The sequence below is a fragment of the Ptiloglossa arizonensis genome, chromosome 8 (assembly GCF_051014685.1).
Source record: "Ptiloglossa arizonensis isolate GNS036 chromosome 8, iyPtiAriz1_principal, whole genome shotgun sequence".
In the NCBI taxonomy this organism is placed as follows: Eukaryota; Metazoa; Arthropoda; class Insecta; order Hymenoptera; family Colletidae; genus Ptiloglossa; species Ptiloglossa arizonensis.
The window spans coordinates 9,204,264-9,219,151 of NC_135055.1; the positions used below are offsets into that span (position 1 = coordinate 9,204,264).

The 14,888-nt window shown below is 35.8% G+C and overlaps 1 protein-coding gene across 1 annotated transcript in view; it reads right to left on the bottom strand.

Annotated features, from left to right (window-relative positions):
• The window catches only part of LOC143150084 (lachesin), a 94,584-nt gene that overhangs the window by 34,828 nt on the left and 44,868 nt on the right, over window positions 1-14,888 (bottom strand). The window contains exon 3 of the mRNA XM_076318100.1: window positions 8,473-8,658. Coding sequence (XP_076174215.1) covers window positions 8,473-8,658 — 186 coding nt within the window. The remainder of the gene's footprint in view (window positions 1-8,472; window positions 8,659-14,888) is intronic.

Here is a 14,888-nt window from a genome sequence, read left to right on the forward strand (position 1 = left end):
GCTCGGAATCGGTGAAATCTAGTTCCTTCCGCATTGATCGTTTTATTGCGGCACTACTTGTTACCAATATAACTTGACGCACGTTAACTCTGCCACGAGGTGAAGTAAGTTAACTTTTCCACATAGTGTCGAATACTTTAGTCTGCTATCCATAACCACGGATGAGGAAAAAAATTACACAGTGAACGTCGTATACGTCACCATAACGTTAAAAATAACGCGTTTAATATATTTTTGAGTGTACAATTTAAAAACGGCGTCGCTGCTTGCTCGTTACGCACTCCCGCCTCTAATCACTCTCTAACGCGTCTGGCTCAATTCTTTTGTCTCCTCTCGCTGACTACATCATAAAACAAAAGAAATGTGCTTAATCTCTACTCGAATCTAAATAGTTACCGGCACTGTGTCGGTAACTCAATTATTCCCGCTACAATTTAGTAAATAAATAAATGTGATCCACATTACATCGTGTTTGGTCTAATTATAATCGGAAAGATCTGACAAATATAATAACATTTTCATTAACAAAAAAATAGTATAAAAAAGTTCATTTTTGCATTGTTTTACCAACGCAAGAATTTATATTATCAGCTAATGTTATATTGTATATCCAATTATATAAATATATGTATTATATTTCCAAAGGAGACTCTCCTCTGTAGCAGAGATAACTTTCACATTTATCGTGGACCACAGTTTTATACCTAACGCAACAATACATACTGCATATACTAAATTGTTCAATAAGTTTTGTCGTTCGATAAACGACACAAGTAAAAAATGTTTGATTATCAGATTATCTAGCTATTATATAAGAAATATGATAGCTCTTCAACAAGAATAGTGCCAAAAATGTTTATATTAAACGTATATATTAAATGGAAATCTTGAATGTCCTGGTATTGTCATTCAAAATGACGGACGACTGAAATTTGGGTTCAGATCTTTAAAACTGTTGCATATATTCGAGCTATTGTAAAATAATAATATTTTCTTATACCTCTCCCATAAAATTGACATTTTCTGAGTTGTGTCACCTTCCTTGCAGAGGTATGATATTAACTATGCATCAATCCGATAATACTATGGTATTAATCCACCAAAGTTCATTCACGAAGCTGGTGACTCTTATTCACATGCCTTGTAAATGCCTACTAAATTTTGCAGTCATATAAACAAATTAGAAAACCCAACATTTTGACGTAAGGTGTTAAATGAAAAGCAAATAGAAGTCACAAAAGATCGTTTATATACATGTGAATGAAAACTCAATACGAGCAGGAAACGCCTCGAATTTTGTTCCTTTCGAACAAACCCGGACAGTTTTTCAATCGTTCCAAGCGACCTATCGATAATTCCGTAATGAATACCTAAGCAACGATCACCAAGCAAATTGCATCCAGGACTATCAACAATCCACATTAGTGGTCTCGCATATGCAATCAATTCTAGCAGCCGAGATCTTACGAAGCGTTGGGAGCATTGCTTATCATCGAACGAGCTGCGACTGAAGTAGTATACTGTCGTAATTCCCACGGGGAGGGAGAGGGATGTAAACGGGGTGGAAGGATGAAGAACAAGTTTGGCGCGCGTCAGGACTTTTCCAAGCGGTCGTACGTCAAACCACAAAATGTCGGTACAGCCAGAAGAACTTGGCCTCGCCCTAATATCTTTCCACTCCACTTACGGTTTAAGGGAGCCAGCCGACAGTCGGCAGAACGTGGAACCACCTGCACTAGGCTGTCGTAGGCGAGGTGTGCACGTAATTACGAGGATGTAATCTATGCTATGACGAAACTTCAATCGTTATAACCGAGTTGTCTCGCAAGTCACCGAACTGCTTAAAACAGTCTCAACGAATACGTAGCTGGAACAGGCGAACGACGCGGCGGCTCTCCCAACCCTCTTGCTCGTACCAGACTTCACTCGCTCGTCTCTCTTATCCCTCGTGTGACAGTTCGGTGACAGGCAGACACGTGCCCGAGCACGTAAACTTGTCGGTGTCGCGCGAGTGAATTATGAAACTATGCGCTCCGCTCCATAAATTAATTATTGCCTACTTGGGGATGACTCCATCAGGGATGTTGATAAATATGTGCGCTAATTGGGACGTCTGATCGATCAATTTGTTTAGCGACTGAAAGTCGAACGGGCTATGCTTGTTAATCGGCTTCTAAGAGATGGTTCATCTTGCTGATAGTTTACGGTTGAACCAGATTATTAATTCCGCGCAAGAATCTGAGTCCCTTTTCTTGTACACGCCTCAGGCGCTTGAATTATTCGTCCCTCGTTATCCCTCTCACGTAAACGACTTAGGAACTGAATTGCCGAATCAAAAATCGGATTTTAGGGTACCGATCGCTTTTAAACCAAAGCTCGTGTATTTTTCGATACATTGTTTTATTACTATAATAATTTTATGCGTGGAAACGAGCGAAACAATACTTTTCATTGAAAAGCGAAACAAATATAAAGTCTGGCGTTTTGCAATACATACTCAGTGATTTTCTTTTACAGTACAATCGTTAATAATTATATTTGCCATTAGCAATCGAAGTTTATGTTTAGTCGTCTTGGAATGTTTTAGATACGTTATTTGTATAATAATATATATTATGCTTGTAGTGGAATTAAATGTAAACTGTGCACATGGGATATGAATACTTTTACAATACAGCTGTTATGTGTTACATATTTCTTCTCGCTGCAGCTGTGCGTGCAGATTAAATTGTATGAAAAGGTAAATAAAGTATCAGCTTATGACAGTTGTTAATAATATGAATATTAATATTTTGTATTATAATAATTTCCTTTTTATTTAAGAATATAAACTTAACTATTTCCGTCTCATCCCGAATTTCGCTATATCCTTGCCATTTACTGATCTTCAAAAGTGTAGTTATCTTATCAAACTTTAACATAAAACAGAGTGACAACATCTTGGGGATTACTCTGATTGACATACTGAAAGATGCTTTAATCTAGACTTAGGAAGAATTTTTAAGACCCCTTTACAATTTATAAAAGTTGTAATTTATTTACGTTAATAACTAATCGTTTTAAAGAAATTTGACATTTTTACAGATAAAGTATTAAAAATGTTAATTTCGTTGTACGACATTTTAAAAGATGAGACGAACATAACACATAAAAAAGAAAGTATAAGGAAAAATGATTTTTCAAGAAGTATATCTCAGAATGAACATAAATTGTACAGATATTTTCAAGCCTTTCGCTAAATTTATATTCAAGTATTTTCAAAGTATCTAAATCAGAATTACGTAAAAAATGTAAACGATACGTGTCTCGAGATCATTATCTAACAACTTCATACTAATTGTACAAAAACTATGAATGAATTTCCTATTGAATAAGAAAAATTGAAGTAAAAATGAATCGTATAGGGAAAATGGTAAGAACTCCTCCTAAACGAGCACAGCATCCTGTGAAACAGCACGGAAACTGGTAGGAAATACAATTAACGGGAACTACACTACTATTCGGAGATTTCTTATTATTTGATCGGGAAATATTTTTCCTTCGCGGCATTAAAATCCTATTAGATATTAATCGTGAAAACGATCGATGTATACGGTAACTTCCATAACGTGGCGAATAAATAGTGTAATTAATTGTAAGTTCACTTCTTCGCAAAAAATGATTCAAGATTTACACCCAATTACCGTGTGGGAAAAATATTGAAATAAAATTTTCGTGGAGAAAGTACCCCTACTCCTGGTGACATTTATCTAGAACCGTCGCTTGTGTGGTCATCATTCTATATGGTTACTGGTACTCCAAATCCACTTCTTACATAAAAATGAAAAAATCGAAGAAAAAGTAGGGCAGAAATTGTTGAATTTGAACTCGAGACCTCAAGATCGACGATCGGCCGTTTTTCTAACGAGCTCCCCATCGAATTGCTTCCACCTTAATATTCTAGGCTGCTTTTCCTTTTATCAAGTGAATAAAATTAATTTCGAAATTTCTCTAAATTACACATACTCCATACACAGAGTATTTCCGAAGTTGTGGATAACTGAAAAATAGTTGACCTATCGTGGAAAGTAAATAAAGAATGTAAAATAAAATTTATTCACACGAGGCTTCGTTTTCGAGGTAATTAAGATTCTATATTCATTAAATAGGTATATACATACGTATTTAACTAGTCTGCTTACAAGAGAGCTCACAGGGGAAATGGAAATCATTTCTACAAGACTGGGTGTAATTTTTAGTATACACATAGCGTGATCCTCCTACAGAGGAGCACATTTACACGCGTAATAGGTTATTCGATAAGTTTGTCGTTCGATAAAACTTATCAAGCCACCTAGTACTATACCGTGCAATAAGTTTTATCGAACGACAAAACTTATCGAACAACCTAATATATATGTACACCCGAATGTTTCAACGCGTTTCCATCGAGACTATATCTTTCGACATGATGTTCTGCATAACTCGGTCATTGATAATCCAATTGATTTCATGTTTGGAAGAAATGTTTCATTATGGTACGTTCATAGTCGTAATCAATTTTTACCCCAAAAAGTCAAATTTTCCTTTAAAATACCACAAATTTGAAAATTTATCAATTATCTCGGTTCAAAAAATTTTGTTTTTCTTTCATCTCAACTTCACCATGTAAGTATTAACTTTTTCTTCTGTTGCAATTACCTACGAGTATCGTCGCTACTATTCACTTTCGGTAAATATAGTTTTACGTTATAAAACTAACGGAGATGAATGGTAAAAAGTCGAACGTTTTTACTGTAACCTTCACTTGTTGTAAATTCCAAAAGAATGTCTATTTCTCTCCTGAGAAATTACGATTGCATCCTTAGGTATGTAGATGGTTACATTCGCTCCATCTATTATAGAGCGGTACACTATCGTTGAATTGAAAAACAATTTCTCGAGACTCTCCAACGTCGAAGCATTACCCGGCTACAAGATCGTTAAGACGCGAGCAGTAATGTTCCAAAAATTCAGTGTTTTCCGTTAAACGCATTACGCGAAGCAACCAGGAGGAATTTCCTTTAGCAGTTTCCCCCGTAAGCATTGTGAACTGCATTTTGTTAGCCGCGCAGTCGAAGCGTCAAGTGTGCTCGAAAGGAACCGCCGTGTTGGAGTCGCGCGGAAACGAGCAGAGAAATACGGTTAGCCGAAACGAAACTGCTCGTAGAATTCCCCGCGGGAAGGGTGGCGTCGAGTTTTACCACTCGACGAAGGCGAACGGGGAAAGGGAGAGACGAATTCGGAGGTGGGCCAACTCTGATAGAACAAAAGGGACAGAAGAAACCGGAATTCGCGTTGGCGGAAGGGTTTCCCACCGATTGACTGATGTATTTTCGGCAGTGTTTCTCTCGTTCATTACTTAGGGAGCATGTAAGGGATAGGGTTAAAGGAGGACCGGCAACTTGGCAACGGTCGTAACGCCTGCTGCACTATTTAAGATTACTGTTTCTTCGAGAAGGGGGTTAGAGAGGAAGAGAGAGAGAGAGAGAAAGAGATTCCTGGACGGGCACGGAAGCCTGCGAGCTTGGATTCAATCTGAAATGTCGGAAAATTAGATCTCAAAGGAGAGCCTCGACTCTATCTCGTGCCATATCACACTTTGCCGGGGTAAGGCGGCTCGTATGGTGAAAGAAGAGGGTTGGAGACTTTGCAGAGAGTGTCTGTTGATGCAGGCGTGCCATGACGCTAGGAAGAACGGTTGGTTGGCTGAAAGTCGAGGGAATGAAAGCTGACGTTTGTGCGTTAGAGAAAATAGCTTGTTAAAGACGACCCTTTCCTTCTGCTGGCGAACGTTGAATTCTTCTCGGCTATGGTGCTGCGGAGATGTCGTTTAGGAAGGTGCAACGGAAGGTTTCCGTGCATTGCGCCGGCACGAAGTTCAAGAGTTTGTTTTGTAGAAACGATGGAAAAAGTTGACAATAAAACGGGACACTCTCGACTGCTCGAGAATTTATTCGATATCATGGATACAAGAATTTGTCGTGGAATTTTTTTTTCCCACCGACTTTGTTCGAATCGCGATTGTACCGTGGCCTCTTCTTTCACGGAGCAAAATTTTATTTCACCGTGAATTCCGTGTTCACGAGTGCGTTGAAATTTTTAGCGCGGGATGGGAATAGGTCGTCTCGCTGCTCGTCAATTTTATGCAAGGTTATCTGCTTTCCGCACGTCTGAAAGAGAGAACGACGAGAGGGCGGGCAAATATAAAAATATTATGCGCGCGTTTAGATCACCTCGGGTTGCGGGTCAAGGACCTCTGGTAATAGAGTTTAAATTTCTTAGAAGATAAGTGTAGGAGATGAGTGCCTTTCGTAACGTGAGTTTATTCATCGCCATCTAAAATTGAAAAACTAATACACACTCCCCATCAACGATAAACAGCGATCGATTCACTTATTCTTTCAGAAAGGGATTAATGACTATGTATATAATTAAATTCGTTCCAATGGAGCCAATCTTATCGAACGAGGAAAACGATTGAATATAAGCATTATTTCCAAGGCGTTTATAAACGAGAGCTGACATTCCTGAAATAGCGACGGCGGCTTGTTAAGTTTCCTGGAACGCTGTGCTTCGGCAGTTCGAGCAAAATACCTTCGATACTTGCAGAGATTATTACATCGCAGGTAACTAATGCCTAGTTAATAACTGAACCTTTGTATTTCAGTCAATAACGCTGCGACTGTTATTATACCGATTCTAAACGTTACGAACTATTCAAAGCACGATAATATTTATGAAACCCGATCGTTTCCATTTCCGTGATATCCGATAATTAAAAGTCAATTCATTGTATCGTATTGACTTCTCGTTCCAACAATGATAAACATTAGGAATGAAATTATGTTTTAAATAAAGGAATATTCGATGAGAAACATTGAAAATGTTGACAAATTTATCGTTTATGTACATAACGAGCTGTTCTCTTGAAAATTAGTAACACAATTCTTTTTCATTAACTTGTCGAGGATTCAGTTTAGTACGGGAATTGACCTTTGCATTTTATATCGATCGTGTTAAATTATATAATGTATAATATATTCAACCATGAGTCGAGTTCTCCATATTACCCAATTAGGTGGATTTGTGTTTCTCGCAATGTGGTTACGGGTTACTGTTGTGTAGCATATTGCTTGGTTAGATTAGTAACATTACTTTAGCTATAACTCTCCTCTTTCCCATGATAAACATGTACCTTAACGCGTATGTACATACATACGTACGTGTATCGAAGTCGTTGAATAAAATAAATATTTCAAATCTTGCTAATATAGCTATAAATTGTCCATGATTTTGCCTGTATTTGTTGGCTCAAGATTTCGATCGTAATAGACACGCAAAAATTTTGGAACAGAACTCTTCTTCATGGATTGGAAAGTGAAAATTATGCGTCGGCGAGACCGGACCGAAAACTGCGTTTCAAATTCAGACCCGAAATTAGTACCAATTAGTCAGTATTCACAGGTAAAGTTATTTTTCTGTAACTCAAACCAGTTCGTGATATATTCTTGCTTTTTTGTAATACGCGCTGCTGTTGTATGCAAATATGGTAGCATTCGGTGGAATTAAAATGTGTAAATTCAAACAGTCGCGGCAAAGGAATTTGATATCGTGCGAAAGATCGTATCGGGAAAGCGTACAGAGTCACCTAATTGGAATTGATGGGCCCCGCAAACGACGTGCATCCCGGAACTTTATCGATCTAAATAGTGTCGGTGGTACCGTTTCCAATTAGTTATTTCACCGAGTTTCTCGGCTTACCACGATTCGTCCTGCCAGCTAAACTGCGCGCAGAAAGCTGTGATTCCGACCGCTTAGTTACTGAAAACGCTCGAAGCAGCAAGCAGTTAAACGTGTCCAATAGCTAGCTATGCCTAAGTAAATTTCTCCTTTTTCCCTTGGACATTAATGTTTCAAAACAGTAAATCGTTGTCTCTTTTGCAAAGAGATGGATGTCAATTTGGAATATAGAAATTCAAGAACTGTTCTCAACGTCTGTAACGATCATTTTTGTTCGATTGTTCGTGCTAAGTTTAAAAAATTCTGGTTGTAGAAATTTCATTTCATTTCCAAAAGAATTAAGGGAGCAATACGGTTTGACGCGTTAAGAAATAATACATGTTGTATATCGAGACCAAAGTAAAAGTGAACATTTGTTTGATATAAGTTTTCGTAAAGATGTCTTCAAAATTTCAAAGTAATCTCGAGATATCTTGCATACGGTTATTGAAAACGTATGTAGTTTCGAGAAGAATGAGTTTCCAAACAGCCTGCTATGCGTGGTCCAAGATGTTGCGGCACGTAGGTAAGTTGGTGCAGCTTATATAATAATATTTTATATGATATTTTTTAATTCGTAAAGTACGTCGTGAAATATTGTAAATTCGTAGGATGAAATAAATTTGTTAACTACGCTGGAATGATATCGGAAAAATCACTTCATGGACTTACTTGACTTTTCATGGGATTTGTGTTGATCTGACACATATAGAGACCTTCGTCCTCCATTTGCACGCCCTTTATGTGGAGATTCCACATTGTATGATCGCTATGGGACACTGAGATCCTCTTGTTGTGAGTTATTACGTGATCGTGGATCGCCTGGATCGCCTTAGTGTCTGCTTTCACCCAGCCAACCTGTCAAAAACATTCACCTTTTAGAAATTACTCTCTATCGTGATAAATGCGTCTTGGAAAAGTGTCATTTCTTTCAATTTTCTTTCATCTTAGTCACTATTAATTTCAGCAAAATATTTTACACTCAACTGTATCATCCATATCCTATAAAGTAAAAAACTATCGCTCAATCGTATTATTGCATTTGAATTTGAATCTTTAATTTGTCGATTCGTCAGTTGGTGCATCGAAACCAATATTGACAATTTTATTTAACTCGTATTTAAAATTAGATCAAATGATACACAAAAATACATAACCGAAGAAAATATATACATTCTAATTTAATACTCGTATATTGGCTTTTATTTTTGTACATTCATATGCAATTTTCATCATCGTAACATTTATTAATTTTAATTATTGATTAGAAGTAATTTCATTGATACGTTTTTTTATGTATGTAAGTATAAAACCAAAGAGTTACAAATGTAAAGATCAAACCAGCATCGAGGAAAGTAGGCATAGTTACAAATCAAATGGTTCATGGAAATCAACAGCTAAGTCTTTCAAATATGGAAGAATCCAAGCATCCAAGAAACCAAGCATCAAAATGCTATACTAGAGGTACCAAGCAAAGACCATCGATGACTAAGGCAAATCAAATAAAAGAATCAGAACGAAAATACTGGTGTTTGGACAACGACTGTATTACTCATTTATACAAAGATAAGACTAAATTTGTACAATTAAAATGATCCAATCGTGAGAAATTATATTCAGCCAATAATATCTCTACAAATATTTAGACTAAAGAAAATAAGATTGCATAATAATATGAAAAGGATTGAATTTAACGATGCTTTGTATATCCTAGTAAAGTAATTGTCAAAAAGAATCTAATCGTATTTGTAAGCAGCGACAAAAGAATGAAATTAAAAGTTAACAGAATAGGTAACCCTGCAGTATATTCAAGAGTGTAAGCCATGTAAATCGTGAAAAAGATGTTAACAACAAAATAAGTACATGACACGAAAGATTACGTCATTTGAACACAAAGCAGTAAATTTATCCATCGCAAGTGTTGTATTCAGGTTAAGCTTCATTCTAAACTATTTCCTAAAGAAAGTAACAGATGTTCTAAATTACCAGAGATTATACATTCAGACGCATATGGCCGAATAAGTACGAAATCTCGGCTTCATAGACGACTATACGCGGTGGTATCAAATTTAGTTTTGTAAAAGAAAAATGAAGTGTTTCAGGCTTTCGAAACTCTTCAAACGTGCGCCGAAACACATACAGAGAGAAAAATTGAATGTTCGCAGACCGATAATCGTGGTGAATATTGTAACGAAGAGTTTCATAGATTCCTACAGCATCGTGGGATACGAAGAAGCCTAATCGTGTGCTACCGCATACACCACAGCAAAATGGTATCGTGGAGCGAAAGAACAGTATCGTTATGGAAATGCCTATATGCATGGTGTTACAATTACAATTAACCAAAGTATTTTGCGAGGAGGTCGTTTCTTTTACATTATAATACTCGTATCTATTATTTTTCCGCTTACAATTGAAACTCGATTTATAATAAGACAACTTGTAAGAAGAAAACTTGTTGGAATCGCATACGTAACAATTTTCCGTAGAATAATTTATACGATAATCGGCGATACGACTATTTGAATGATAAATATCGTGAGCCCGCACAATCTGTTACACGACACAGCTGTGTTGAATGGCAGTACAAAGTATTTACAATGTTATTATACGCTTATCATCGTAACACGAGCCACGCACGACTCATCGTCGAATAAATCGTTACATCTACGGCACTGATTACTGTAGAATCAATGCCGGACGAGTAATTTGACGAGCGACACCACGTAATTGAACAGAAAATTTCCCCATACACGTGTCTTTTATTCGTCATGGAATAGCAGCTCCCACGCACTGCCTTCTCGAAGTGACTGATTCAATTTAGCAAGCAATTTGCTGCAACCGTACCGGCTAATCCAGTTAGTAAAGTGCAAGGTCCTCTGGTCAGATCGGAAGGGTTAATGAGACGGCAGCACGCGGAACCAACGAGGACGATCAGGGGCCACAGACGTGTTCATAGATTTCGACGCCAGGAATACCGCAATTTCCCTATAGACAGGCTGAATGCGGAATACAAACAAGCCGGATACCTACGCCATGGGCGGAAGAGAGGCACGTATAGGCGACGTATACGCGTCTTCTATCTCCTTGGCCAAACTTCGGGCGGTATTTGCATTTTCCTTCGAATATTCCAAATCTCACGAAGTCGCAGAAGCGGTACCGCCCGGGCCTCGAGAAATGCTTGTATTAATAGAAAAGGGGTTACCGGATGTGCTCCAGGGATGTCGTAATGGTGTTTGGAATTGTTTTCGGAGAGTGGCTTTTGCTTTCGGAAAGGTGTATTATTGAAATTTATTCCTACATGTCTGAACGAATGTATTCGTACGAGCGATTTAATTACAACGTTAGCGATTCGTTTTATTTTAACCGCTACGGTGTTACGAGTATGAATGCTTGGCACGCGTCGTACGTATACGTCTCATAGGTTCGTGTATTGACTACGCGAGGATTATCCAGGGAAAACAGGTATTGTCGGAAAATATTTATTTTCGGTAAACCGAGTATCAAAGTTTGAAAATCTAGCGAGGATTGTCGTTTAAAGAAATGAAAGGAAGAAAACGAAAAAAAATTGAACAGTCTTTATCATTGGGAAAAAGATATTCAGTGCTACAAAAGTATGTTCACCATGTGCCTGTAGAGGTAATTTACATTCGTTTAATATTAAGGAACATACTTAAAACATAGGTGGACATTGTCCGTTTTCAAGTACGTTAAAGAATTATAATTACGTTTTCTGTTTGTCAATGTTCGGTTTCTACCATTTTTAAACTTTATCCTGATAATAGGTACTTACATTCGACTTTTACAAGTATTACCAAACAAATAATGTCAAGCACATTTTAAAATTCATAGTTGCACAAATTTCTAAGTATATCTGTTTAGTAATATCTCTTCATTGTTCTGTGCGAAATGTATTATTCCTTGGCTCATGATCTCCAATTTATGGCTAAGTATCCAAGATTATAATTACGTAAAGATTCTTTTACAAAGTGTTTTGCTGCAGCTTATTACCTTAAATAACTCCTTTACTTTTGCTATTCTAGAAGAATGTTTCAGCAAAAATGCGTTGTGCGTGATCTTAAAATTTTTAAATCTATAAAATAAAGGACTTATTTAATGTTATATTGCAAGTTACTATTTTATCTCGTAAGAATATTATTGTATGCAAGAGTTAAGTTAAATACAACACAGTAACCATTACCATTAACTCTAGCCTTTTCACCTGAGAAGCAATATCACAGAGAAAAGGGGTAAGAAATATTAAAGTTTCCATTTCTACGTAAATTCATCTGTAGGGGTTTTATATCGGCTTATATTATATCGGTTTTATATTTTGTGGTGCACCCATGTGCTTTGGATCTACCAAAAAGGCTTAAATGACAGAGTGGACCTGTCACCGGCAATTAGAAACCGTAATTTTATTCAGCACGAAGCACACGATAGTTACTTGTCATTGTCTTGCCATAAGACGCTTGACCTTTAGTTTCACGATAGGCATTTGGCCCGGTTGGGTACGCGGGATGCTTGCGTGGTATCGTCGTGGAATTTTCCAGATGTTGAGAATTTCCAGATCAGGTTTGTGCAATTTGAGCAACCTGTTAGCGTCGTGACACCCCTTACTAGGACCCAATTGTGGCAGACCTTTATATGTATATTTGCATTTTCCATATTGGTCTACAGTCTAGATTGGCACATTGATATAGATGCAAAACAATGAATTGTATAAAAGAAAGTATAAAAATTAAACATTTATAATTGCAGAAATAAGTTTTTGGTTTAGAGAAAAATTTGGTTACTTTTATAAAGTTGTACAAAAATCGCAAACTTTCACATCTTGTATTCTTTAAAGAAATTTGAATCCAGCAAGTGATGGCTGTAACTTCTAACGTCATATTTCGATTTTATCAAGATCGTGACATCGAGTGCGGAATGTGATTTAATGTAGTGTTAATGAAATAATTCAATAACTATATATGGTGAAATTTAACCCTCAACTGGCAGAATAAAGTAGCGGCTAACGAAATTACGAGAATGGCTGGCGGAAGGGTGGGAGCGGGGATTGCATCTATCAGAGAAGTAAAATATACCAGCAATATTAGCAAATTAAAAACGCAACTGTATATTAACAATATATCAATTTACCACAAAGATGGTACTTGTAAAATCAACGTAAAAATACCAATAATCAACATGTACATTATTACATGTGACTACCGAAACGAATAATCTTCCGACAAAAATGAATGAATAATATAATGTAGCAAAAACATGTTTATATTTTTTATTCCATGAACATTATAAAAGGTCTAAAAGTATAATGGATTTAAATATGGAAAGCTTTAATGTTTCTCTTTTGTTTGCAAAACTGAAAGATTTAAATAAATGTAGTTAATTTCTTTGACGATTTTCCTCGTACTCATGGAAAGTTTAGTGATAAGATTCAGATACTTTTATCTGAAGAATTCGTGAATATTGATACTATTTATTAAAAGAAAACTGATATTTCAATTTTTATCATTTACAAGTTTACATCAAACTGGTAGACAATTCTTCAAAATATTATAGTCTGTGTATGAAGTATCAGTTTTATGCACATGTTCTGTATAAAATTTTCAAACATAATTTGCAGATTGCAACAAGAAATATTTCTTTAAAATTACCGTATTGAATTTGTAAAATTTAAAAATTTATAAAGCGTATCAATTACTAAGAATATTCTAATATAGAACATATATAATACATTTTCAGAGTGTAATAAATACTCTTCTTTCATTTATAACATTTACTTCCCTTCATGAAAAATATTACATGTTCGATTTCTTTTTTGTCGCATTAGAAATCAAATTTACCCAAATTGTCTATCAATTATTGTACAATGATATTTCGAAAATATGTTATAGGTTATTACCTAAGTAGCGAGTAAAATGGTGCACAATTTGTCGAGAAAAGGATACACAAATACGGAATAATCCTTCAAATGAACGCTTTATTCGCATCGTCAGACTTGTCATACCGACGTTAAACTATAAATGAAAAATTAGCAACAGACGCTCGTTACTACTATACTCTCGCATAATGTCATTAGACGCTCATAATCAAATTATTTATTTCTTTATAGCTGTGCCAAAGCGATCTTAACGAGAGCAAGCTAGCTTATTGCAGGACAAGTTTTCATCCTTTTTTCGAATTTTCATGGTTGCTTTATTGCTTTTCCTTTGGCTCGTTGAAATTGAAACACATGTTGTAACACTGCCACGGTGCGTCGTTCAATTTTTTTAGAAGTATAATGGAAATAATAGGGACGAAGATCGTTTTCATTCCATCCGAGCAAACACGAATTCATTCACGTAGTCGTTCCATTCATATTCAAAACCAACGATATTAAATGTTGGTAATATTGGAGGTATTAAAGCCGCAATTCTCGTAAATGGGTAATAACTTTGTTTCTTCATAAGAATCAATGGAAATGAGAATAATAATCAATTGAATTATGTACCTTTTTTATAAAAGGTATTAAGGAATTACGTTACGATGTTTTTCTAATGCAAATCTGTCCTCTGTGCTTTTTAAATGGAGTAAAAAGAAACCGATACAAGTATTTTTCACAACTATAGAATTTAATAATATTATTATATTGTAACTATATTATTCAGTCTTTCTAAATGATAGAAGTATTAATGTTGGAATAATATTGTAACAATTTTACACTTTTGCGCAAAAGGTTAATATTCAAATTCTTAAAAAAGGTGATCCTTAATAGTAGTCAACTATTAAGAATGATAAGTTTTTCTTAATTAAAATTAAGTGCAACATAATTTATTATTCCTAATTAAAAGTTATACGTATCGGTGATGTTAAAATTTCGAAACAATCTTTTCTGATCATGTACCAAAAGAAATAAGTTCTTTCTTTAAAATGTTGTACACGTATTGTTAATAGAAGAAGATCAATTTTACGTGTGCAAATTAGACGAAGCAACCTATACATACAATACAAAAGCAATGGTCACGAAATATGACTTTAAACCTAAATTAAAAAAGAGAACAGCGAAAGCAAATGCGTATTTGGTGAAAGGAATATAATGAGAT